This window comes from Aspergillus japonicus (assembly GCF_003184785.1).
Source record: "Aspergillus japonicus CBS 114.51 unplaced genomic scaffold BO86scaffold_1, whole genome shotgun sequence".
In the NCBI taxonomy this organism is placed as follows: Eukaryota; Fungi; Ascomycota; class Eurotiomycetes; order Eurotiales; family Aspergillaceae; genus Aspergillus; species Aspergillus japonicus.
This window is the reverse complement of record NW_020291638.1, coordinates 1,388,732-1,414,425: the sequence shown is the minus strand read 5'-3', so window position 1 is coordinate 1,414,425 and position 25,694 is coordinate 1,388,732. Positions and strand designations below refer to the sequence as shown.

General features: G+C 52.1%; 9 protein-coding genes across 9 annotated transcripts; 5 read left to right on the top strand and 4 right to left on the bottom strand.

Moving 5' to 3' along the window:
* Positions 1–1,051: 1,051 nt before the first annotated feature.
* BO86DRAFT_328431 (3' exoribonuclease family protein) lies at positions 1,052–2,268 on the top strand. The gene is made up of 2 exons (XM_025668638.1): positions 1,052–1,288; positions 1,346–2,268. Exons 1-2 carry the CDS (start codon positions 1,150–1,152, stop codon positions 2,179–2,181), a joined length of 975 nt encoding a protein of 324 aa, XP_025533634.1. The 5' UTR covers positions 1,052–1,149; the 3' UTR covers positions 2,182–2,268.
* Positions 2,269–2,696: 428 nt separating this feature from the next.
* On the top strand, positions 2,697–3,707 carry BO86DRAFT_394506 (uncharacterized protein; the record flags this gene model as incomplete). Its single annotated transcript, XM_025673205.1, has 2 exons — positions 2,697–2,870; positions 3,000–3,707. 2 exons carry the CDS (start codon positions 2,697–2,699, stop codon positions 3,705–3,707), a joined length of 882 nt encoding a protein of 293 aa, XP_025533633.1.
* Positions 3,708–3,751: 44 nt separating this feature from the next.
* BO86DRAFT_10058 (alpha/beta hydrolase) lies at positions 3,752–4,750 on the bottom strand. The gene has a single exon (XM_025665842.1). It carries the CDS (start codon positions 4,694–4,696, stop codon positions 3,944–3,946), a length of 753 nt encoding a protein of 250 aa, XP_025533632.1. The 5' UTR covers positions 4,697–4,750; the 3' UTR covers positions 3,752–3,943.
* A 1,675-nt stretch (positions 4,751–6,425) lies between these two features.
* Positions 6,426–8,536, top strand: BO86DRAFT_394504 (acyl-CoA dehydrogenase NM domain-like protein; the record flags this gene model as incomplete). The annotated part of the gene is made up of 7 exons (XM_025673204.1): positions 6,426–6,591; positions 6,650–6,848; positions 6,898–7,017; positions 7,067–7,216; positions 7,289–7,820; positions 7,872–7,926; positions 8,010–8,536. The coding sequence occupies 7 exons, from the start codon at positions 6,426–6,428 to the stop codon at positions 8,534–8,536; spliced, it is 1,749 nt and encodes a 582-aa protein (XP_025533631.1).
* A 1,100-nt stretch (positions 8,537–9,636) lies between these two features.
* BO86DRAFT_414798 (tannase and feruloyl esterase) lies at positions 9,637–11,778 on the bottom strand (the record flags this gene model as incomplete). The annotated part of the gene is made up of 2 exons (XM_025674869.1): positions 9,637–11,240; positions 11,742–11,778. The coding sequence occupies 2 exons, from the start codon at positions 11,776–11,778 to the stop codon at positions 9,637–9,639; spliced, it is 1,641 nt and encodes a 546-aa protein (XP_025533630.1).
* Positions 11,779–13,129: 1,351 nt separating this feature from the next.
* On the bottom strand, positions 13,130–14,898 carry BO86DRAFT_424509 (uncharacterized protein; the record flags this gene model as incomplete). The annotated part of the gene is made up of 2 exons (XM_025675456.1): positions 13,248–14,898; positions 13,130–13,189 (listed from the first exon to the last, which is right to left on the bottom strand). The coding sequence occupies exons 1-2, from the start codon at positions 14,646–14,648 to the stop codon at positions 13,130–13,132; spliced, it is 1,461 nt and encodes a 486-aa protein (XP_025533629.1). The 5' UTR covers positions 14,649–14,898.
* Positions 14,899–17,731: 2,833 nt separating this feature from the next.
* Positions 17,732–19,534, top strand: BO86DRAFT_414796 (uncharacterized protein; the record flags this gene model as incomplete). The annotated part of the gene is made up of 3 exons (XM_025674868.1): positions 17,732–18,431; positions 18,496–19,208; positions 19,445–19,534. 3 exons carry the CDS (start codon positions 17,732–17,734, stop codon positions 19,532–19,534), a joined length of 1,503 nt encoding a protein of 500 aa, XP_025533628.1.
* Positions 19,535–20,388: 854 nt separating this feature from the next.
* BO86DRAFT_424507 (uncharacterized protein) lies at positions 20,389–22,814 on the top strand. The gene has a single exon (XM_025675455.1). The coding sequence runs from the start codon at positions 20,544–20,546 to the stop codon at positions 22,584–22,586; it is 2,043 nt and encodes a 680-aa protein (XP_025533627.1). The 5' UTR covers positions 20,389–20,543; the 3' UTR covers positions 22,587–22,814.
* Positions 22,815–23,576: 762 nt separating this feature from the next.
* BO86DRAFT_394500 (proline--tRNA ligase) lies at positions 23,577–25,588 on the bottom strand (the record flags this gene model as incomplete). Its single annotated transcript, XM_025673203.1, has 4 exons — positions 23,577–23,587; positions 23,649–24,904; positions 24,976–25,145; positions 25,202–25,588. 4 exons carry the CDS (start codon positions 25,586–25,588, stop codon positions 23,577–23,579), a joined length of 1,824 nt encoding a protein of 607 aa, XP_025533626.1.
* Between the last annotated feature and the right edge of the window lie 106 nt (positions 25,589–25,694).

Here is a 25,694-nt window from a genome sequence, read left to right as displayed (position 1 = left end):
TGCCCCCAAGAGGTCCAGTATAAGGGAGATGAGAAGAAGTGGCATCAGTTTGTCCACCTGTGATGCACATTTGCTCGATGCAGGGTGTTGTGAGAGTTATCAGGGAGAGATCTCGCGCGGCTCGAGGGGCGGTTCTCCACGAGGGGAGATCATTGAATGGATTGACTTGTTGTCATCATAGACATGGTGTTGTGGGTTGTGTGCATGGATATGAAAGGGATGATTGGTCTTACCTTCTATAGGTGGTATGGTAATGCGGTGTCTGGTGTTATTGCTACAGTCCCTAGAAAGTCTTTGCAGCTGTTAGCATGCTGGCTTCGTCTTCGATGAGTGAAGCAATGTTTGGGATGATGATTGGTATCAGGAGTTTTTGGTAAGGTATTTGGTTATCTTCAAAAATTTTGCAGAAGCAGAACTGAAAATAAATTTTTCTCATCATGAAAAGGCAGACCGAGCTGTGGACTCGATGTGCGAGGGCAGGGAGAGATTGAGGTGGGAAGGCTGATATACCAATTCATCTACAACGGCGCTGGGTATTCCACACTCCTCATGTCATGACTGAGTTTGTGTGATCCTATCTTTGGTGAACATTAGCAAATCGTCCACTGTAGTACGATGACTGAGAATGAAGCAAGAGTTGAAATTGAGGTCAGATGGTGATGCATGTTTGTTCGAGGCCCATGTTTAGGTCGCCAGAACTTCGATTTTTTGGATCGCTTTCATCATGCAAGAGATGCTTGATTGGATTGTGGAAGAATATATACTCACAGTTTACAGGTCAGTTTCCAGCATCGTGTTCGAAAGACGACGCATCAAGCTTTGCTTCGCATTTGAAGAGCTTGAGCTGTCAAATTCACAACACTCATTGTGTTGTGGGGGAGAGAGAAGGAAGAGAAGGGAAAAGAAAGCGCGAAGCGAAAAGCCGAAGAAAAACCCACGAGGGGGAAAAAAAAGGCGCCGAGCTTCCGCGATCCCACCCATGCAAACCATGCAAACCCTTCTCAAAAATGGATGTAGCTTTGCGGGCAGTTCGACCGCCAGCTATCGGATCGCTTTATCAACTCCCCCAATTATTATCTGCCCCTTCCTCCGCTGCTTTTCCTCCGATCACTTGTTGGAATTGATCGCAGGGATGCAAAGACATGTGTAATGACTGACAGACGAAGAATTAATGGGCCGCCTAGCGGCACGAGGCCTGCGGTTTTCGCCTCCTCTCTCAAATCCGCCTCCGGCGCTGCCACAGAAAGACCTCGCCGTCATAGACAACCAAATGAGTTGCGCAAGATCTGTAAGAGCTTCCTTTCTTCTCACAGGCCCGTGAACAGGGAACTAACCTGTCATCTAGTCCTTAAGACGGGATTGATCCCTTCGGCTTCCGGCTCCGCATACCTCGAATATGAACCATCTGCCTCACTCGCTGCAGCTCGGTCCTCCCCTCAGTCCCTGATCCCTCCTTCCTCGGCCTTGAAGCTCGCGTGCACTGTTCATGGACCGAAGCCTCTTCCCCGGTCGGCGACCTTCTCGCCAAATCTCGTTCTTACTACCCACGTCAAATATGCGCCATTCGCCGCCCGCCAACGGAAGGGCCACATTCGGGATGCCAGCGAACGTGACCTGGGCGTTCACCTCGAGACTGCGCTCCGAGGCGTGATTGTCGCGGAACGGTGGCCGAAGAGTGGCCTGGATATTACGATTACAATCCTCGAGGCCGAAGATGACCGGTGGTGGGGGGATGCACCCGACTCGCACGACGCTCCGTGGGGCATGATGAATGTCCTGGCCGGGTGTATCACCGCGGCATCCGCAGCCATTGCGGACGCCCGAATCGACTGCCTGGATCTCGTGGCTGGAGGCGTGGCTGCTATCGTCTCGGACGACGAGGCTGCCGAAGAAGGGAACTCGTCGACGCCTAAGTTGATGCTGGATACGGATCCGGCCGAGCACAAGTCCATCCTGTCGGCGTGTGTGGTCGCTTACATGCCTGCGCGGGACGAGATCACTGAGATCTGGCTCAAGGGCGATCACTCCAAGGCTTCCTTGGGGGTGGATGACAGCAGTTTGGGCCATGAAGCTTTGATTGACGGTGCGGTCAACGCAGCGCGCGGCGCTCATACGGTGCTTGTGGAAGCAGTCAGGGAGTCGGCTGAGCGATACGCCGGATTGTCGACCAGTGACTCATGATGAAGAGCCAGGAGCGTTAATGAAATATAAGAAAAAGTAATGCCTTGCTATCTGCCCTTGATACAATATATCCTTCCTAGTTTTCCCTTTTAGCATGAAATGCATACGCTTTCAGTCGCTGTTTGCTTCCATTGGGTATCAGCAGAAATATTTCATAGTGTAGACCAAATGCATCTTGCCGTTCGTTAGATGCCTGGGCCAACAATATCACTTCCTCTCGATTCACAGCCTACTACCTCAACATAAACACAACACAACACACAGCAAATTTATTTTGAGAAGCCCACACCTTCCTCCACCTTCACACACCCTTCTCTTAATAGCCTTCATGTCCATCAACCTGAACGCGTCCGTCCTCTCCCACTAAACAACTACTTCTCTGCTCCAGCATCTCAGCAACCAACCGCACCTCTCTCCACCTCGAACCCACCTACACATAGCTTCTTTACTCTTATCCACTCCCCAGACCAGATCATACACCGCATCCTCTTCAAAAGACCCCGTCAGACAAGACTATGCCCGATCTTAAACGCACCCACGAGGCCGACGTCCTCCTCCTCTACGTGATACTCTTGAACGCAGACTCTGAGACCGTGAGTATTATCCTCACCTCACTCCCCATCAACCAACATATTTCAACCTACTATCTTTCTTCTGCCAACGCGTTTCTCTATCCAAGCTACGGCGCAGTAGGAAGTACACCATCAAGCGACCAACCTCACATTCCCTCATCCTTTCTGAGTTCCTCACTTTTCCCCTCTCACAACAACTCCAAGCCTATTTCTTACGGAATGCTAACAAGTACTCTCAACTCATAGATCAACTGGCCCGCCGTCGCCGAAGCAACTGGCATAACGCAGTCCGCCGCCCGGCTGAAATGGTACCGCCTTAAACAGGAGCTCGATCTGAAGATACAGGCGGGTGGGTTTGATTACAAGGATATGCGGGTTGCTGAGGCTCAGAGTGATGGCGGGAATGATGTAGAGGGATCTTCGATGAAGGTTATCAGTACCCCTGTCGCTACCGCTGCTACTATTGCTGTTGCTGGAGGAGAAGAATCTCAACCGCACGCAAAGCAGAACGGACAACAGCACTCACAATTACAGGAAGAGAAAAAGAAGAAGGAGAAGAGGCCCCCGAAGACTTTTCAAGATGTGGAGTCGGTCTTGTTCTCGGATTCGTCCTCTGCGGGGTCTGATGGGGACGTTGATGAGGACGATTGGGTTGATGGGACCCGTGGTGGGCGGAGGAAGAGTTTTGTGTTTTATACTGGGGATCTAGAGGGAATTTCGGGAGAGACCACGGGCAATCTTGTTGAGGTTCTCGCGAGCAAGAGGCGGGAGTTGAGGATGATGGCGTCGCAGGAGAGGGTGTCGTGTTGGTCGTCGGATTCGTCGTTGGTGGAGGTGGCGAGATTGTTTTACGGCTCGCTGGGAGATGATTTTGCTTTCTACTCTGACGAGGATGATAGGGGTAATGGCGGGGTTCAGGAGGGAGGAAAGGCTGGGGATTGTGCTGCTACTTAGGGAGATAAAACTGATGAGGTGAAGGAGATTGTGGAGTGAGATGCTCTTTTTACTTGGCAGTTGAAATGCATTCAGTCCTGCTGTGTGATATTTCACACCGAATCTCTAGGAGCGATCGTCATCAAGTGAGCAAACGGACAGCTAGATGACTCTATCAACCCTCAGTAGTATGTGAGCATTGCCATGTTCTCTGAATGGATCGCCAGGTTGACCTAAAGATAAAGAACAGGTGCCGATCAAAGATCTTCACCAGCAGCACGTCGAATCGCGGCACTCAAGCCCTCAGGCTGACTGTAAAACGGACTATGAGACGCATCAAGAGTCTCTGTCTCAAACCCATAGCCTTTCGCCGTCCCCTCGACCATCATCCTCTGCACCGCGATTGGGATAGCCGCATCTCGAAGACAATATAGATAGGTACAGGGGACCCGCTTCCACGCCGCATAGGTGCAGGGACTATGGAAAGTCTGGTAGCTGTGGGGTCTCAGAGCCGCTACCGCGCTTGCAGTTCGTTGCTCATCGCAGTCATTGTAGAATACCTGGTCCGGAGTGGCTGGACGGACCTCGAGTCGGTCCTCCGACACCATGAACCAAGGGAGATCATCCCCGCCAAAAGCGCTGATCAGGGACTGTCCCTCGGCGATGACAAACGAGCAGCAGAAGAACAGACGGGAGACCCCTCCTCTCAGCCCTTTCTCGTGGCGGGTCTTGCTGTCCAATCCCCGAATCGCCTCGTTCGCTGGCAGACCCCCGTAGGAATGCACGACCAGCAGCACCTGACGGCCGTCCCCAATTGCGTCTTCAATCTGAGCACGAATCAGCGCGACGTCAGCTTCGAAATCGAGGTAATGCTCGGGCGGGTTGACCGAAGGTAGGTGAATCTTCTGCGTGGTGTAGTTGGCCGCCTCGAGTTTCTGGACAACTAGATTGAAGCATTCCGGACTATGCCATGCACCTGGAACGAATAGGATTGTTGTAGAGTCAGACATTCTGGAAACGAGTAGGCGATGTTGTTCAGCACTTACTGCCCTGATGGTTCTACCCTCGATGGTCGAGAGAGATGTCGAGGTTATATGTAGTCATGATGTTCAGTTTATTTACTTGATTTGGAGAAAACTGCTCACTGCAGACAACTAACTACCTTGGGAAGGGTTTCTGCAGCAAACCGAATCAGTTTCCTTTCCTGATTCAGGTGCGACTCGCCAGACCGCCGCTTCTTGCTCACTTGAGCGGCCCGGCGTGTGGGTTGCGCACAAAAGTGCGTGCCCTGAATGATCCTATAGATGATGATATCTGTAAAACTCCAGTACAGAATCTGCTACAGGCATTCGCTCAAGTATTAAAAGCCGTTGATATATTGCCATTGAACAAAGGAAGAGGGAAATCCTCTGCGCTAATTATGCAAGCAGTTGCAGGATTACATTCCTCTATTATAATGTAATGCACAAACGAGCCACACGCGGATTTCCACTGGTGATAGACATTACAGTGTCTGTTTGGTGGCACAAAGAAAAGATTGAGTGGATGAGAATGTTTCTGATCGGTGCACATATACATCTAATCACGCGAGGTACTATCTTTGTAAATAATTAGTAGTGGTTAAGGTACCATGCCACAAAAGGTTGATATGCCAACAGGTGTTGTTCTGTCACCTATTCTTAGAACTTCCGGACTGCGAGAAGCGAGAGTGAAGAACAGTAAATACTGATTGCACCATACCCAAAAGATCTTTCGGGAAGGGAACAAACATGTGGGGAATAGAGGAAAAGAAAGAAACACGTGGGATTCGGGCATTATTAAGAAGTAAGACCGCAAACAGGCAGACGCCACACCATGCAAAAGTTATACATATTTATATACACATAGTAACGTACACAGTTTACGGAGTACCGCTTCATTATTTCATTCCCTGGTGGCTGAATGTATGTACTGTACAGTTCGGCTGTCTCTCCAAGCGAGGAGTTCTTTCCGGGCCTGACCGCCGGGAGCCTAAGGATGAGACTAACCCGGAGAAGGTTCTTAGTCGATGTCCCGAGGGAGATCTAGCCCACTGTCTACTGCCTAAATTACGTACTACCCTACTACTGACTCGACTCACTCACTCGACAGTACGGATACTTTGACAATATTTTTCCTACTGCCTGAGCATTGAGCATCCCTATCAAGGGTTTGAGCAAGATGTGGTCTGCGAGGAATCCTCATCCGCAAGTGATTCGGCTCCTGTTCAGCTCCTCCATTCTGGACTGGAACTTTGTACGCCCAGCCACGCTGGTCCAGAGCCCCGTATTCGCCAGTTTCTCGCTCAACGCCGAACTTTCAAGATCTGGCAGCAGTTCAGGCAGGCCCAGGCTGGCGGGTCAAACCCAGGCTGGTCCCAATGAAACTCAGCCCGATACGAGACCGTTGTGCGTTCTCCCCTTTTTTGAGCTGTCAGGATGCTCGCGGAGTGCATGGCAACATTCTATTCGTTATCCAGAAGCGTGGCGTCGCTAGTATCGCCCGACCGTTCGGTAATCGCCTATCATCTCTTATCAACTTGGCTAGTCAGTCCTCAGTGTGGACTTTGTTCAGCTCAGCCCCTAAATTCTGGCCCGCCAGGCAAATCGAGCGCAGTATAGATACAAGATGTCCTTCGCTGTGATGATGGGTCCCTGGCGGATTGTCCTTCTCATCGTCTCGGGAGATCCAAACGACATCTTCTAATATACCACTTCCACAATGGCATCGGAGTCTCGTGCACTCTACGAGCAAATATGGCTCACGCCTGGGCCGACTATGAAATTGGCGCAATCGGCCCTAATGAAGCCTGCACCACTTTCGTGGACCCTCGAGGACCGGACGCGACTCACATATCAAAGAGCAAGAGCCCTTGCACATGCATACAGTAATACCACTGCTGCTGCTGTCATTTCATGGACAAGTTACTGATTGGCATGGAACAGACTTGACCTTAGATGATGTGGTGAACACGACTCCAAGATTCTGGAAGCTCCACATCGACCTGCTCACTGCTATGGATGGTGGTGCAATCAACCTGGTTAGCGTCCAGTATAATCTTTTCGTCGGCACAGTTGCTCCTTTCGCTGCCACGCAGCCCGAATTGGCGTGGGTCATACACCAGGCGATGAAGTTTGATATCTCGTGCGTTCTCTACACCTCTGGTCTGGGGTATCCAATTGACCTCAATTAGGGCACAATTCATGCTTACCGAACTCGGGCATGGCTTAGATGCACGCAATCTCGAAACGACTGCAACTCTACTGCCCAATGGCAGTTTTGAACTACACACCCCGTCTCCGGCTGCTGCTAAGTAAGCACCTCTTGATCCCATCGCTTTAGCATGAGGCTAACGATGGCAGATGTATGCCACCGAACTCCCTCCGCAGTGGCTTGCCTGTTTTTGCAGTTGTAATAGCCCGACTTATCGTTGAAGGAAAGGATCGAGGAGTCCGACCGTTTGTTGTCCAAATGTCGGATGGGATCAAGATGTGTACGGGTATCACCTCAAAGTATGCAGTCGCACTGTTCCAGAACCCACCTACATACGTATACCGAGACTAACAAGCGTGGTGATTACTCAGGGTCTTCCCACCTCGTCCGGGTGCGAATCCGATTGATCATGCCTTGACTTACTTCAACCGCGTGCAACTACCGTTCTCCGCTCTCCTTGGTGGTAAGCAAGGCGCTCTGCAGACGTCACGCAGCGAACGTGACAACTTTTTGGCGACCATCCATCGCATGCCCCCCGGGACACTTTTCCTGGCTGGTGGCTGTATCCCGTTGATCAAGATGGCTGTGTACAACGCCAGCAAATTCAGTTTCAGGCGACATATCCTTGGTCACGATGGGCAGCCGATGCCTGTGATCAACTTCCGTACCCAGCATCTTCCTATTCTTCACGCCATTGCCAGAGCGCATGTCCTCCAAGCGTTCTTTATCTACGCTGGAATGGAATATTGCGACCCGAAGAATACTGATCCACGAGTCCGTCATGCCTTTGCTACAACTTTTAAGGCACTTACAATCCATCACTTCCAGACTAGTCTCAAACTCATCAATGAGGGCTGCGGCTGGCAAGGATACTATGATTTCAACCAAATCATCCAGGCTGATGTGAGCTATTTCCCACCTCCAGAAGATCCTATATATGCTAACTGCTTCCAGCTGGAGTTCCGCGCAGTGGCAACCGCTGAAGGCGACGTCAGAGTCCTAGCCATCCGTAAGTCTAGTCCCCCGCAATCCGGTCTCCTGCAACCGGGGTAAAGTAGTTCACACCCGCTAACTTTTTCTTACTCAAAACAGGTCTTGCAAGCGAACTTCTGATTGGCCGCTATCAGGTCCCGCCGCCTAAGGACTCCAACGGTGTCCTAGCCAGGCACGAAGCGGGCTTAATTGCAGAGGCGAGGGAACTGATCAAGTCTTTCGGCGGCAAGCATCGGAGCGAGGCGTTCAACCGAGCTATTCTTCCTCTAGCTCTTCCGTTGGTCCAAGCGATTGGAGCTCGCATGGCCATCGAAGCCGCCATTGAGGTTGGCATCGATCCTAAACTGCGGGATCTGTATGAAGCTGGAATCATCAAGGAGGATTCCGCCTGGTATGCGGAGAAGGGCGGACTCACCCGCCAAAAGCAGCGCGAGATGGAAGCACAGGCGGCTGATGCAGTACTTCCCGAGCTGGAACGATTGGTGGAGGAAACCGGCGTCGAACCGTATTGCACGGCACCGATGACGTCCGACAGGCTGTGGAACAATCTTGTGGAGGAATTAGAGGTCTTCTCGGGCGAGAGCGAGACGGTGCCGGCTGCTCAGGAGATCAGAGCGCGTCTTTAGAATAATACCTTGTGGCGTTTGACAGTTGATTTGTGGGTAGACTGGAGGACATGACTTATTCAATGATGTGGACTGTTATTTTAAGGATTTGATTACTTATATTATATCATACTAATGAACTGGATTGCTGCAGAAATCCAGTGACTTTCCCTCTCTACTTTAAGTCCAACTTGGTGCTGCTTATTAAGCAGCCCGGAGTAGTTAGTTATATAAAAAATATAAAAGTATATATTTCAAGCAAATTCCTAAGCAATCCCGGGTTATTTTAAAAGTAAAACCAGAAAAACTGACTGGGGTTTACTAGTACTGGTTACATAGCCTATCTAGAATGTATACAACTAAAATTATGTATTCTATTTTTTTTACTACTGGAGTATCTGTTATTTTTCTCTAATCTTCCATAAATACTAAGCCCTATCTTAATCTATTTAATCCGATAGGAGATATAGATATACTTCCAAGTACTAATAGCATTAACATAAAGTTCTACTAAACAGGTTTTACACATATATCAATCGATAATATTTGGCTTGTCGGCTCCGGATACATACTATTTGGCTGAATATCTGTTGGCGTTGTGTCAATGTCCCCGAGTGAAGCCTCCATAGTTCCTATGACGGAGAAAGCTCGTTAGACAGCATACTTGATGGGCATTCTGATCTGCAATCGAATTGAGTACGTTTACGGATATCAATACAAAGACAAATATGGGATGAGCGATTCTATGCTTATCCAGGGACTGCGTAGCAGGAATGCGGAGACATTCAGCGTCAGTGTGATCGAGCGGCGGAAGGCTCGCTCTTTCATCCGACTCCCCCCAACACAGCATTCTGGGAGTTGGAACAGGTAGAATCCTAAACGATAGGTCGGCCTTCGCCGGCTATATTGCATTGAACTATTGTACAGTAGTACCCGCTGACGGGAACCAAGGGAGCAGGACGTAAGCAAAGGACTATCTAGCGGTGGACCAAGTGCCGCCGGCGCACGCCCTCCCTGCAATCATGCCCAGGCCTTGTGAAAAAACAAAAAAAAAAAAAAAAAAAACAACTGCGAAGCTGCCAGGCCTTGCCTGATCAGAAAGCCTCCCGTTCTCCTCCAGACTAGTACAGCGGAAGCGACCACGCGTCCAGATCGTAGTGCCAGGTGTCAATTGAGGCTTGGTCGTAGACACACTCCATCGAGGAACCGTTGTTCGTCCACAGCGGGCGCAGAGGAAAGGCGCAGAGCTGGGCATTGGCGCCCAGACTGGGACCGGCCAGGTGGGTGGCATTCAGGGTGGTGGGGAAGACCCCGTTCTCGACCCAGTCGATCATGACGCCGATGTTGGTCTGCGGGAAGGGCCCGTTGGCCTCGTAGGGGTTCAGCTCGCAGTGGGCAGCGCCGGGCACGAGAAAGAGGCGGTACCAGTCGCCCAGGGCGGCGATGCTGTCATTGTAGGTCTGGCCGGGGTACATGGTGCGACGGACCGAGTCGTGGTAGCGGACGGACGAGCTGGTGGGAATGCTGGCGTCCGACTCGCCGTGGTAGTGGAGAATCTTCCCGCCGGCCTCGTGGAACGCGGTCAGGTCCGGCCACTGCGTCTGGAGAGAGTCGGCGTAGCGCGTCCAGCCCAGCTGCATCCACTCCTTCAGTGTGTCGTAGGTGACGTTCTGCAGGGTATCGAGGTTGTCGGCGGCACGGAGCTCGAGAAAGCGCGCGACCCACTCGCCGCCCAGCGCGGTGATGCTCAGTTCCCAGGAGTCCGTGTCGGCGTTGTACTGGGTCTCTGCATCGCTGAAGGCGGATCCCGGCTGGTACCACATGTAGGCCTGTTTGCCGTCCTGGGTGTGCAGGCCCTCCAGCATGATGGAAGCGGCCAACGCGCCTTCGGCGGAAACGGTACCGTTCTGGGCCGGCGTGGTGTAGGAGACGGAGACGCGCTTCTTGCGGCGGAGGGCCTCGCTCGTGGTCGTGGCGGGGCAGTGGTACGGTTGGCCTATGGTCGAGTTGACGTTGAAGTGCAGCTTGCACAGATCGCTGCGAGCCACGACCCCGTCCACCTTCCCATCGAGCGCGTCACATGCGGCGATGGTCAGATTCATGATCTTCTCCATCTCGCAGGGAGGCGGGTAGTAGCCGATGGTCTGCTCGACCACATCCGGGAACAGATGGTTCACCTGCTGCTGACCGTAATGGATGGCGGGGGCCCCGATAATCACGCCGTCGAACAGGTCGGGGAAGCGCTGCACTTGACTCCAGCCCTCGCGACCTCCCTCCGAGCAGCCCATATAATACGCGTACTGCTTCTCCTGGGTTTCATAGAAGCTCTGTGTGAACGCCTTGCCAATAAGGGCGAGCTCCTGGTGCGCCTCGTAGCCGATCGAGTAGATCGCGTTCCAGTTTGCGGTGCCGTTCGCCGTGGGGAAGACCGCGTCCAGCTGGTTGTCGAAGCCCCCGAACCCACCGTCCGTGAGCCCGCCAGCGGCGCCGTAGACCGGCCCCCCGGCAATGAACTTCGACCCGGAATTGATGGCGAACCCGCCGCCACCGGTGGACAGCCAGCGGTTCTGGAACCGACCCGGCGACGGAAGCCAGAGCTGCAGCTGGATCTGATCCTCGCGACCAGTGTGCGAGTAGGCCAGGGTCACATTACAGTAATCAAACACGGCGTCAGGGTAGTTGATTTGCCCAGAGGCTGAGTAGTCCTTCACGAGACTCGCAGTCACTGCTGGGAGTCCAGTGTCAGCCCCGGGGCAACGTCCAGGGGCAGGGCGGAGGTGGCATGAGCGACGGTGCAGAGCTTCTCGAGGCTCGTTTTGGCCTGCACCGCGGCCACCGTGACCGAGGTGGCGAGGAGATGGTTGATTTGCATGGCTAGGAAGTCGGTGAAGTCGGAGGGAGGTATTTTGTGGTTGTGGTTGATGGTTGATGCTTTTGCTTGTACTGTGAGGGCATCAACCTGCACTTTATACGTTGCCAGACGCTCTCGTCACGAGCCCGGCGAGCAGAACGCACTCTTTTCCTATGCACCCGTCGAGGAGATCACAATCTATTCGCGACGGGTCAACCTCCTCACCCTAACATGGCGCACATCTCCGAGCCGTGTGTGGGTGGGTGTCTTTGTATAATGGCGCTGCGTGCGTTATCTGCGTGTATACCCACCAAGTCAGAGTTGGTCTTCGAACTCAGGAAGCACCAGCAGGCCCACTCGAACTGTCCCACTCACCTGTTCTAAGGATCATCTGTGTGATGAATATGACCATGGGGCATGGATGGAAGAAGGATTGCGGGCTGTTGCCAACTTCCTGTGTGTTGCGTTATCACGAAAAGTTCCACAAACATGATACCAAAGACTGCCGTCACTGGAGGAGTGATTGCCGAAGGTTGGAGTCTGGATGACGCTCACGATGCCCCGGGAAGGGACCTCTAATTTCGGAGTTATTGCAGGTTTAGGGTATCAATGTCAATGACTCGACTCGATTAGAGACGCCGCGTCAACCTCAATATATTGCGGAGACACTGTGGAACTTCCAGAAACTGTTAAACGTTAAAGTAAAACAAGATTTAGTGGACGGCTAAAGCTTGGCTCGACCAGTGCGAGAGAAATGTCTGCATGTATATCCTCAGTACTTACCTATTAGCTTAGGAACGAAACCATGATGCATCGGACCTCGCACGCCGATCTTTCTCAGCCTTTCCCCCCCCCCCCCTCCCCCTCAGGCGTGCACTATAATGTACATCCATGGTGTACATACAGTACACTTGCTGTTGAGGGGATCCACAGCCCAGCTTCCAGGTTGGTGGTGTATTTCAAATTCTCAGAGCCTCACGCACAATACATCACACCACACATCACATCACGAACTGCCGCTCGCAAAAGATCGCTGATCAGGTTAGACTACTGATTAAACCCTGGCACCAATGAAGCAGCCTGACTATCTAGCCAGACAATAATTCGCCATGGCTCCACAGCCTCCACTGTACATCTCACGCTAGAGCGAGGCTCTTAAAAGCTTATCCGCGAGTCCAGTATTTCCCATCCGGGTGGGCTGGCTTTCGAGGGCAAAAGCCAACCCTGAAGGAGATTGATCCTCCACTGCAGAATCGACCCAACACGAGGCCCGAAAACGTCCGAAGTGTGTCGATTGAGTTGTTTCATGTTCCACCCCACTCCACTCTCTGAGGCTGATTGAGATTAAGGTTATGCAAAGAACGTCTGCTTTGGGTGCAAAGAATTGCTGTAGAACTATTTGAGAGCATGAGGAAAGCACGAAACTACCATCTGATCGCAGTTCGCAGAAAGGGGGTGTGGAAATGAGGATGACACCCCCTGGTATACCCATAGTTGGTTATTCTACAACGTATGCAGAGTTAGCAGAGAGTGAGAGGTATAGCATGCAAATCAGTCTTTCCTTGGGTAAAATACGTTAAAAAGGTTCCTAGCTCACATTCCCTTAGAAGCAGCGACACTATGAAATCATGTTTGATTTTCTTCTACATAGTAACATTGTATAACAACCACGGGGGTAGAGCGCATTGCTAACTTGGCATTTTCAGAACTGAGAGTTATATACAGTACATTTGGGTCTGTGCCTTAAGATTGCATGAAAATTCTCAAGCCATCGGTGCACATGTGAAAACACCCCGCACAGCTCCTATGTCGAATTGCCGTTTCTAGACCATATCATTAGCAGGGGCGACCTGAAAGGCCGCTGAAAAAGGAATGACTTACAATATCAACGATACTAGCATAAGTTCCGCCACCCAGCACAATGACCCCTACGCAGAACAGGAACGCAGCTGACAAGTCGTGCAGCAGTCGCTTCCGGTCATTGCCTTCGCGCTTGCGCAGGAACATGAACCACATGACGGCCGGGATATAAAGGACGAACCCAGAAACAAACAAGGCCGAGCTGAGGGCGAGAAGGTCGTTGAAAAACGGGATCACTTCCGAGATGATCCACGCAGCAACGGTGATGGCGAGTAGAACGAGCAGCCATGTGATCCAGCCCTTGGGGGTGTTAATGAACCGGACCACGGAGTTTTCGTACATGCGCAGATGAACATATCGCGCTGTGACCGTGTTGTTGAGAGCGCCAGAGATATAGATCACCGGCAATGCGACCCCGAATGCGATTTTGGCCATCAAGCTGCTCATCGATAACAGGGCGGGACTCTGGACGTCTACACCGACGAAGGCGTAGATCAATGCGCCGACCAGAGTGTAGATCACGATTTCCATGCCGCCCAAGGTCCAGATCGACTTCATATAGTCCTGGGGCGTGTGCATCTCGTCCATGAAGGAAAACTGATACATTGAGAAACTGTAGGCAAACACAATGTTTGACACTGCGATAAACCCGTCTGCGACGGTCGTGCCGGGTCTGGGCCACGCAGACCAATTGACGCCCGCCAGACCCCCAGGGGAGTTCGTTGCCTCTATGCCTGTGGCGATAATGGCAATAATGATAGCGGCCATAATCGAGACGAAGTCGATGTAGCCAAGGATAGCGGCATCGGTGAACGACGGCATGATGGCTAGAAGCATCAGCAAAACAGCCGAAACAATCCCGAAAACCATGGAGCATGTTGCATTGTTGGTCAGAACGTCGAAGGCAATGGTCCCGGTTAAGCAGTAGGAGGCTGTCACGAGAATGAGCTGCAGGACAAACATGATCCCAAAAAGCTCTCGGCCGAACTTTCCCAGCATCAATGTCCCGACGTCTCCGTAATGGTGAATGTTCGGAAGTGCGATCTTCGTTTCTCCCACAAGGTAGCTGGCATATATTGCGACGACGCCCACCCCGACACAGCAAATTGTACCTGCCACCATTCCCAGAATTGCAAAGGAGGTGGGCAGCGTAAGAACCCCGAGAGCGATAGCCTCTACGACAAGCACAACAGTTAGGCGTTTCCAGCCCAACCTTCGGAAGTGCGCAGCCCCTTCGGCTATCTTCTGTTTCTCGCTATCGGTGGCCGTGTCGACATTCCCCTCGCCGATGCTGTTGTGAGGGGTCTGGTCGGAGCTAGCAACTTTCGAGATTTTGTCTTCATCCCAAGCCTTATCCTCTGTGTGTTGAGGAATATCCTCAGGCGGATCGAAACCATGTTGAACACGTTTTGGATCCTCCATGCTGGAGAAATCGAGTTGAAGAGTGCCCCGAACCCCAGTTTTCTTGTCCGTCTATTGTAGAGTCTGAAACGTCATTGTACGATCGGTCAAACAACGTAAGATAGAATTGGTGAGAGAGATGGAGGTACCGTTAAAGGGCGAGAAAATCCCAAGTCTTTGAACCACCTGATCGCTCCTTCATGAAGGTCTCAGAGATGTCTCACTTTCACGCTGTGAGCATAGGACGCATTGGAATATTGGGCCCTGATTCGGAAGTGCAGGAGGGCGGAGCGCAGGAGGTAATCGCCGGAAGGGTTTCGTTGACGTCGAGCATTAAGTAACCGTCGGTTTCCCACATGTAACGTTTTAGCACATGAAGCTACCTTCCTCCCTCCCCGCAAAACGCAAGAGAGGCAATCGCCCACCAAGGACTACCCAATATGAGCGTGTGGCTACTGCGATGTTTCTGGTAGGAGCGACCCTGCCTGCCCTTCAGGACGCCCAGCTCGACTGTCTCGAAAATGTGGCGCTCAGAATCAATTCTCATCCTGACGAACTGCACGAGCATCCGGATACGCCGCATAGCTCAACAAGTCCTGCTATCGATAGCGCGACGCAGCCGGGCCAGTCGGAGCCCCCTTGCGGGGGCTGATCTTAGAAGTGCATCATCGGAATCCGGGTTCTTAGGGCTGACTGTTCCCGCGCCGATATCCCTGCGGAAAACCGGAAACGATACTGGCTGCTGCCTACGGAGAACAGAATGTTGCTTATCGATAAGTTTCCATGTGGCGAGGGATCGTCGTGTTGCAGGCGAATCTGTACTCGTATGTACATTCTTGATTCCACTCGTGGAACAACTATCATGTGCATCGCAGTTTTTGCCTTAGCGTAGATCGCCATGTTCACCTTCCACATATCAAGAACACTGAGTATGTACAGCAGCTAACCAGCAACCGAGATGCTGGAATCTTGTGCCTTTTCTTCTCTGTGAGTTACCAGAGGCAGCCAGGTCGTTTGTCGCCATCATCATGGATATCTTGGGAGCATTCCTGATTCATGATTTCCGTTTCCGGTAACGCCAAGCCCAAGGGGGCATTGCATCGGCCTGGCCGCAGGCAACATTTTATGCAGGATCTTTAAGCATTTATACTAATAGTCACCGGTTCAATCGAGACACAGGGCAGGGTAGTGCTGGTCTGGCATGGTTCCACGAGAGAGTTCATGGTGATGGCATCTAATCAGAACGGAGCAAATGCGTAAGAAGACAAGAGAACAATCCCAAGCGAAACTGGCAGATTGAACGACTGAGAGGAATATGGCAAATGTGTTGTTTGTGTTTATCAAAGTGACAAACTGACGGACTCTGATGGTCTTACCTAATCTCGACACTTGTCACCCCGTCTGGCTGCCGCCTACAACCCATGAGACTCGAGTATCAACAAACACCGACAACACAACCACTTATCAAAGATATCAAAGAACTGCCAATGACAACCAACTTCCACCCCCCTGCCCAATCTTGTGGCATCCCAGTTCACTCTTTCAATCAAGAGTAATCAAGATTGGTGCCATCACGATCGGCGTTTCAGATCGTTGGGCCTCTGGATCGTGGCCTCCAACAAAGGGGCTTGGAGAGTGCGTTCCCTCCACACTCGCAGATACGGAGAACCTCCGCAAACTCTCCCATCGATCATCATGGTTGAGGTGAAGTGCCAACTCAATTAACCTGTCAAACTCCTAGGAAGACGTCAGATTCCCACGCCGTTCCTGTCAGCTGCCATCGAAGTCTTCCTTCCTTCCTTCCGAATACCCCAAGCCTGGTTGGCGGCGGCCTACAGGCAGTCAGTGGCATTGCCCCTGTCAATCAGTATCGCAATGGGACAATCCCAAGAACTCTGGTGCTCGGCTGGAAAACTCAGTCCCACTCCGCGCCAGCGCCGTTCGTTGTCTATTGACGATCAACTGCCCGATATGTCCAATAGGCAATAGCACGTTCCTTCGGTCGAGACCCGCTTCTTTGATGGGTGTTCGCGGCTCCATCCCGCGCCTTTTATCGGGCTCTGACTGGCCCGAACCTGGCAACATCTAGCCGACAGAACTTCGGTCTCCATCAAAGCATGAAATCGGGTTCCTCTCAGCAACGGATCCACCCAGCCTCTGATAGGCTGACTGCTGTCGCTAAATAAGGTAAACCTTGACTGCAAGTCGCAGGAGTATGCTAAGAATGGCACTTTCGGCCTACTAGTGTATAACTGAACTGGTTTACTTACCCGATTGAGGTGCCGCCGCTTTTACTATGAGGGCAGCACGAGCCGCGAACACTCACGGATTGCTCACGGAGCACGCACCTGGGAATTCCGGTCGCTTCCGGATTGCTCTGGCTCGCTCACTGCGGCAACTTATGTGACTGGAACAGGCTCTCTAAACCGTGCGCAACTACTCCGTAACGCTCATCTACATCTGCGGTACTGATACGACCCTATGAGACTTGAAGGCATTACCAAAGTAAGTCGTCGAACTGAAACTCTAGAAACCAATCAGAATGCGGAACAGTGGATATATGTACTCTTACTTTTGACAAATCTATTTTCATAGTGGATGTAGTAAAACCAGTACGAATCTCGAGGCTCTGCGGAAGGACAGCCAACACGGTCACGTGGACCGAGAGTTCATTTCGACACGGGGAGGAATGTAAATCCGCGTCCCGGCTCGCCAAGCTCCAGCCCCCCGCGCGAGCCTATTCCTCTTCCTCTCTTCTCCTCTTTCCCCTTTCTCGCTGGCCGTTACGCGTCACCGGCTTCAATCTCTGATCGCGATTTCATTCCCACGTAAGGGTAGTGTCTGCTCTTGCTGTCCTCGCCGCCGTCCTGCCATTCCTGTGTTTTCATAGGACTTTTCAATTTCACTTGTTGACTTTGGATTGGGCACGTACCCGTGACCAGGCCGCAAGAGCTCTCACCACCTTACTCTCATCTTGTCATCATTATTGATTCTTTATATGACCCAAGTCAGGGCTGCTTATCATTACTCAAAAGCCCGGGTGGGAGGGCTGCTCGATCTATCGAGGGGTTGTTCTTACATCTAGCTTATCTTACATCAACGACATGACTACAGCATTCTCAAAGACCTCCTGGGCCTTGAAGAAGCAAGTCCTTGTTTCTTTGCCTGAGGGAGATAATCCTTGTTTGGCTAAGTTTTACATTGACTACGATGGAGAAGCTAATCAAGGCACCATATCACTTAATTTCAAAGCAAACTTGACTAACTCAAGAGGCAAAGTAGAGCAATTCTCATTGAATATCCCACCAAGCGCAGTCGAAAGATACAAAGTTGTACAGCCCACCACAGAAACACTTTTCCCGGAATCCTTTTTGTCGAAACTCCCAGCCCAGACGCATTGTATCTCGACGGTCGTAACACTGACGCTCCAGTTGCATGAACTGGGTACTGTTGCTGGTCCGCCTCTTATACAGTCCCCTAATCAAGAAGACCCAAATTTCGCCGCGCTTGAAAAGATCTGCAAATCTAGTTCACTATATATACATTTTACCCAGCGACAATTCAACAACGGTGAACTCGATCGGCTCAAGTCTTTTTTCTTTACGCTAAAAGAAGGACTTGGGCCGAAGATTTTCAACCATGCTCGCAAAGGCAGAATCGAGAGAGATGGCCATGTTTTTGGGAAGATGCTTGACCCTCCCCCATACATTGAGGAATCCGAGTCCGAGCAGGGGAAGAGAGAGGACCTACCCTCATATGAACACCACTTAAGAGGAGTGCACGTGGGTGGAAAACGGCGCCGAGGTATTCTATTATATCGTTGTCTCATGTTCTTCCACTTTCCTAGTAGTTTATTAATTCTATATAGACCACTCATCAATTCCACCTGAAGATGAGAGACGAACAAGACATGTTCTTACATCTCCAGAGCCTTCGTGTTATTCAACCGAACCTAATACACCAAGTATCTCATCTCCATCCCCATTATCGGCCTCGATCCAGCCAACCCACTTTACGCGTGCTTCGTCACTCAGCCGCATGGAACACGATACACTTGCACGTATTGAAAATTTGCTCCAGGGGGCTTCCGATGATCTAATCCGTCACTTATTGACTCGCCTGGGATGCCGATGTCCGCGGACTATACCTAAACCTGTAGAGAGCAACCTGTCATTCAAGCCTGATGCACTTAGTTCCCCCAAGGGCGGGCAGATTGATCCCGGTGTCCAAGCATACATCGACCGGGCGATTGCGGATCAATTCCAGTCCGATAAACTCAAAATGATCTTCGATAGTATGGTGGACAAGGGGGTAGATCAGGTCTTCGATGCATGTAATATGCACGAAACCGAGTTCCGCGAGCAGGTGGAGGAATGTAATTCCGAGGTCCGCATCACCGCCAATGAATGCGTGAAGGACATACAAGAACAAGTACAAAAGTGTATGGACGAGATAGATGAGCATGTGCAACAGTGCATGGATGATATCAAGGTTCAGGGAGAGGAGGTGGAGATGTCTGCGGAGGAGGCAAAGGCAAATGTTGCTCGACTCAGGCGCTGGTTTGACATGCCGTCTGCCCAGGTCCGCTTCGGTGGCAAGTCAAGCCCTACTACGAGCCATGAGCTCAGCACTACCACCACTAATGTCAGACGCAGCTCCTTTTAGTGGTTGTTGGGGTGCTGGTTTACCATGCTTATGTTATTGTCATTTAGCATTGCTGTCGTGCACTGACGATGGTACTCCATTCATACTGCCCTGCAATCATCTCAACCTAAAGATGTTGTACCTGAGCTAGTTACCTAGTAATTTGTACATAGTGCTTCAGTGAGAGAAAGATACCCACAACAATCACATACTGTATTTCTCTGGCAGGGAATGTGATTACGGTAGTTCGGGGAGATATTTGAAGAAGTGATACTGTATGACTTCCAGTATGCTACAGTATGCTACAGTATGCTTCAGTATGCTACGGTATGCTAAAATAAAAATACATGATGTTAGTCGTGCACAGTATAGCTGGGTCATATGACCAGCACCTGTAAGCTCTTGCTCCGGGATTGCACGGGACACGCACTTCTATACTCCCTCCACGCTCCGGACTGCTCAGTGAGCGAAAAGCGGCGCCAAGTTGGACCTTTAGCGGAAAGGGAAAGGGAGATCCAGTTCAATTGTAGTCTAGTCGGGCAGTAAGGCCTGCAGGATGCAGATCGAATTTCAATCTAAGTTCAATGACCTCCGGGTCAGACCGTAGGGAAGTTTAGGGCTCACAGCAGGAGAGAAATGGATGGATCCAACGGTTTTCTGAACTACTGCGAAATTGACAGGTATGGCTTCAGGGGACTTTGGCGGGTGTCCTTGACTATCGCGTCACTGATGCAGGTTCTACTGAGCAGATGTATGTGCACATCATGATTAACGCAAATCCTCCTAGCGGTATGAATGAATGTGTCCACCCGATCTCTCTCCCGGCTGTGGGTTCCAGCACTGAGACCTGGACCACTTCTGCCCCTGACCTGACGTACTCGTAGAAACGGAGCAAAGATGAGATCTGCGAATGGGGCAGCCACCAGAAGGGGAAACCTTTATTCTTCTGTCCTCTCCTCATTTGCTTCTGTTTCTTTTCCTGTTCCTCTTCCCGTCACCTCACCCCCGGTTCCGTCCTCAAAGCATGATGAGCCTGGTCCTATCCCTTCAGCATGGGTTAGGTACACTATAAAGCGAATACCGGAACACGATAGTCGACTTTGAGATCAGGCTACCAGTCTAAGTGTCATCACTCTCGTTTCGGAAGCTTGAGCAGCTTGTCGCCTTGTAGGCAGACACAAACTGCTGGCAGTGCCCTTGAAGAGTTCATGAAGAGTTAACGCAATCGGACGACACTCTTGACGGTTGACGAAGATATCGCTCTGAACCATCATGGCTTCTCTCAAACGGTTCTTCCACACCGAGAAGTCGTCGGGAACGCCCCAAGATGGTCGAGACAATCGGACCAGATCGTTGGGGAGTGATACGAGGATAACCTCACAGCCCAGCGGTTCCCAGACCAGACCCTCTGAACCAACTCACAACATGCGTGCACGCCCGACGACATCTTATTCTCAACCACCGTCCTCACTCCCTTCGAGCCCAAGGCCAGACAAAATCCCTCGACATGTTGACTTGCTTGATGCACTATTCACGTCGCATCGGTATCATATCCAATGCCCTACTTCTCTATCGCCAATCACTCCATACAATGAGGACATCGCGGAAAGGAACATGGCTTTTTTCCTCAAAGGAACGTTTCTTCCCAAGGTGGTATATCCCCGACCCACCTCTTTACAAGGAGATGTCGCAAGAAACGTGTTCGGAAGGAACAGCCGTTCTCTCCCACGCAGTACGAGTACACGACCGAAATCAGCACAGGGGTTGCCTCTCCGGCCATCCCATCCAAGTGGAGAAACCTCCACAAAAGAACGGCCTCGCTTGCGGGCGAGGGAAGGCCGTGTAGCAGCTTCTTCGACCTACAAGTCATGCGCTCGTCCCGTGCCTTGCGCGCGTGATGGAGATCCGGAGTCGTCGATGGAAATGAGTTCCCAAAGAAGCTCTTTGCGCTCGCAGAGATCAGCACCTAATCTAGTGGCCGAACGGCCCACGACTTCTGATACAGAGCCCCCGACACCCAGCAATGGCTACCTTGGTGTGCCTCCGGCGTACAAGCAAGGCCGCAGATGGAGCACTACCCCCCTCCCAGATAGTCCCACGATACCATTGTCAATCAGCCATGACCAGAGTGTGAGCGAGGATGAGTCAACCAATGACACAACCGGCGTCAGCCAGACCCCCAAGGATCATTCTCAGGCCGCCTCTTCTCGATCTAGTTCTAAGAAGAACGTCCGAGATCTTTCCATTAATACAGAGCTGGCAGCTCGAAGAAATCCCACCTCAAGCGCAACGCACCGTGCCATACAGCCACCGACCCCTAATACCACTGAGTCGGCACAACACCTGAGCATTGCAGAGGTCATGAACAGCCCCTTGCCAGTGGTTTCACCCACGGCAGTCTCGCCTTTACCTCCCGCAGCTGAGAAGGTTGCGGAGATTATGGACATGTTTCGACGGGCCTATACGTCCTCACCGGTCATGACGCCTCACCCAACGTTCGAGACCCTCCAAGATGCTATCATCCGTGAAATCAACTCCCATGACGCCTTCAAACGGTTGACATTTCCCGAACCGGAAGGCTCTCTTACCCCCTCTCCTTCTCAGGAGTCGTTTGACAAGGGTCTCAGCGTGCCGCTGTACCCTAATACGGGATCTGAACGAGGCCTCAACGCGAAAGAAGGCCAACTCCTCATGTTGATCCGAAAGAGCTCCTTCAGGAAGCATAAACGAAACTCGGAACAACGCAGGAGCATCTCAACAAGCGTGCCTACGACAGTTACACCTCAAGCACCAGAAGGGGCCATTCGACGGAGACACACCGATGCCCCGTTACCATCAGACCGCGTCTTGGGCACAGTAGCCGCAGTAGCCGCAAGTGAGCAAACCCTCGAGGAATCCGAGATGATGCCCATGACCTACATGGATCTACTGCTGCGGTCCGAGGAAGCGGCAGCCGACATTGCCACGAAAAGAGCTTGTCGCTTATCAGGAAACACGACCCAGTCCACGTCCACGTCCACGCACTCCCTCCCGTGCGAGAAGGCGGATCGCACGCGGCCGTCGCCATCTGTCCTCTGCATGCGCGCCCACGGCTCCGATTCCATCCAGGGCTCCCGCTCCAGCTTTTCCGACGACGAGAGCGACGAAGAGATCATCGAACTGCCCAGCCTCGAGCCTCCGGAAGTGATGATCCACGGCGTCGACTACGAGCATGCGGCGGCGGTCCCCGCTGCGCAGACCACAGCGATCAAAAGCCCTTACCGGATCATGAGCTGGCCGCGCAAACCCACCAACAGCATCGTAAATGTGAACTAGCTTTTCTTCTCTGTCTAACGCTTCAAGCGCTTCGCTTTCAGGCTCCCCGGATCCGACAATCCAAGTTGTCTGACCGGCTGTACCTCCATCCATTCGCTTGGAGGGCAGTCCTTCGCAAATGAGACCGTTTCATGATACCCATTTATATGCATGTCCACTTCAATCAATCTTCCCCTCCTTGCACGGTTTCTCTCCGACTCTATTCATTTCTGAAAGAGAAACACGACGATGTCTTCCTCACGAACGAGTGCTGAACATGATCCTTCTGTCTCAAAAGCTGACTTGTTGTTACGTGCTCCTGCTGGACCATCTCTCCTTGCTACTGCAGAGACACCTACCGGTCCTCTGCTATCCACATTCATCGCACAGATGCATCATCGCCTATTCATTTTCATTTGGTTTTCTGCATATGAGCGCAACCATTACTGCTTTCTCATGTCTCTCCTTCCTGGCCTTCTCATGTACAGTTAAAACACAGACTAGCTCATCAGCCGAAAGCGATGAAGATTAGTCAATGATTGTTGAAAGTACCGTACCTGAATGTAATCATTCCGTGCCCAATCATTTCTCCCGTCCTATTTCTCAATTTCCCAGCAATCCCACGAAGACCTCTTCTACTCCTCAATTTCAGATAACAGCACACTGCCCATTGAAAAGGTATCTGATGCAAGTAAAAGCACGACATTTCTAGAAAACTCTTGATTCTTTCTTTCAAAAGAGAAAAACTCCTCATCACGCGCTTTCTTTTCCTTCTCTCCCAAACAAACCCCATCCCAACCCCAGGTTTTTCAGACACACAACACAAAAGAAAAACTGTAATGGCAGGAAAGCAAAGTCATAACAGTCATGGTACGAAGATAAGAAGATGAGGATATGCACATAGAATGGAAAAGAAAAATAGAACCACTCTTAATTTAAAACAAAGTAGTGGTAAAATGAGAAGTTAGTTGCAAGTGATGTGATATTGAATAGTATGACGACGGAAAGCGCTTAGTAAGAGCCTGAAAAGGGAATCTGGGTTAGTGAAAATGGTTCGGAGATGATGGCAACGATAAAACTTACGGCCGAACATGCACCACTTCTCGGCAGGGCGGGTACACTTGGGGTTGCAGCACTTGGTCTCGCCGGCGACGATACCCTCGGGCTGGTCGAAGGGAATACAGAGGGACTTGGCGCCCATGCTGGGGGCGCGGGCGTCCTGGGCCTCGCCGGAGTCCTCCTCGGCCTTGCGGGCGCTCATGTCCTTGATCTGGTCCTCGCACTCCTCGGTCAAGCAGTGGGGGATGATGCAGACATTCTTGTCGTTGAGGGCGGGGGTGAAGTCGTCCCAGTTGGTGATAAGCTTGCGGTGGGAGCGGTACTCGTTGTCGGCACGGTTGTACAGGTCCTTCTGGATGGTCTCGAGAAGAGCGGGGACGGCGGTCGCGAGCTCGGCGATCTGGATGGGCGCCTTGCCGTCCTTACCGGGGATGTCACGGCGAGCGGCGGTGACGAAGCCGCCGGCCATCTCACCGGGACCGAACTCAATGCGCAGGGGCACACCGCGCAGCTCCCACTCGTTGAACTTCCAGCCGGGGGAGTAGCCCTCGCGGAGGTCGGAGATGGCGCGGACGCCGGCGTCCTGAAGAATGGAGACCAAGCGGTCGATCTCAGCGTAAAGCTTGCTGCGCTCCTCGTCCGAGGTCTTGGCGGTGATACCGACGGGGACGATGACGGTCTGGTTCTCAGCCACGCGGGGAGGGAGGACAAGACCGCGGTTGTCACTGTGGATCATCACCATGACACCCAGAGTACGGGTCGACAGACCCCAGGAGTTCTGCCAGACGTGGATGGGGGGCTTCTTCTCGTCACCCTTGGCGGAGGGGTCCTCGACGGTGATTCCGAACATCTTACTGAAGTTCTGGCCCAGACCGTGGGAAGTACCACCCTGAATACCACGGCCAGTGGCGGGAATGTAGCCCTCGACGGTAGTGGTGTAGAGACCACCGGCGAACTTCTCCTTCTCGGTCTTCTGACCCTTGACAACGGGAACGGCCAAGAGCTCCTCGTAGATGCGAGCGTAGAGGTCGAGGATCTGCATGACTTCCTCATGGGCCGCGTCCTGGGTCAGGTGGGCAGTGTGACCCTCCTGCCACAGGAACTCTCTGGTTCTCAAGAAGGGCTGGGGGTGCTTGAACTCCCAACGAACGACAGAGTTCCACTGGTTCAGCTTGAGAGGAAGGTCACGGTGACTTCTGATCCACTTGGCGTAGTAGGGGTACATGACGGTCTCAGAGGTGGGACGGATAGCGATCTTCTTCTCCAAGGGGGTGGAACCACTGAGGTATAGAGACGGGACAGTTAGCCATCACGCGACCAAAGATAACCAGAGATAAGGGGAGTTGCATACGCATGGGTGACCCAGGCGACCTCGGCCGCGAAACCCTCGATGTGGTCCTTCTCCCGCTGCAGGACATCCTCAGAGACAAAGAGAGGGAAGGAGCAGTTCTTGACACCAATCTTCTTGATGTATCCGTTGAACCAGTTCTGGATCTCCTCCCAGATAGAGTATGAAGCGGGCTGGCGCATGATCAGCATGGGTGCGAGCCAGATAAGATAACCTGAAGACCACCCACCTTGAGGATGAAGCATCCAGAGACATCATAGTAGTCGAGCATGTCACCCTTGGTCAGGACCTGCTGGTACCAACCGGGGAAGTCCTCCTCCTTGGAGACATCGATACCGATCAGAGCGGCACCGTCAATCTTCTTCTTGGGGGCCTTGGAGGCGGGCTTCTTGGCCTCCTGCTTTCCAATTCCCTTGTTGGCAGCATTCCCCGCCTTCTTGTCGGCCTTATCTTGGGCCAACTTGGCCAACTTGGCGGCCTTCTTTGCAGCGTTCTTGGAGACCTCGCCTTGGGGAGCAGCAGCGGCATCGGCGGGGGCCTGAGTGCGGTCAGGCAAGGTTTGAGCGGCAGCCGATTCGGCGGGAACCGCAGCGTCAGCGGGGGCTTGACTGGACATTTTGGAGTTTGAGGGGAGGGCCTTCGGGCGGGAGAAGAAGAAAGAAGGACCAAACTCGAAAATGCAGTCGAGAGAGACAGAAGATGGGGTCGAGCGGTAGCGCGGA

Coding starts and splice junctions, on each gene's coding strand:
- BO86DRAFT_328431 (XM_025668638.1), top strand. CDS start 1,150: ATGACTGACAGACGAAGAATTAATGGGCCGCCTAGCGGCACGAGGCCT. Junction 1,289..1,345: donor AAATGAGTTGCGCAAGATCT/GTAAGAGCTTCC, acceptor CCTGTCATCTAG/TCCTTAAGACGGGATTGATC.
- BO86DRAFT_10058 (XM_025665842.1), bottom strand. CDS start 4,696: ATGTCTGACTCTACAACAATCCTATTCGTTCCAGGTGCATGGCATAGT.
- BO86DRAFT_424507 (XM_025675455.1), top strand. CDS start 20,544: ATGGCTTCTCTCAAACGGTTCTTCCACACCGAGAAGTCGTCGGGAACG.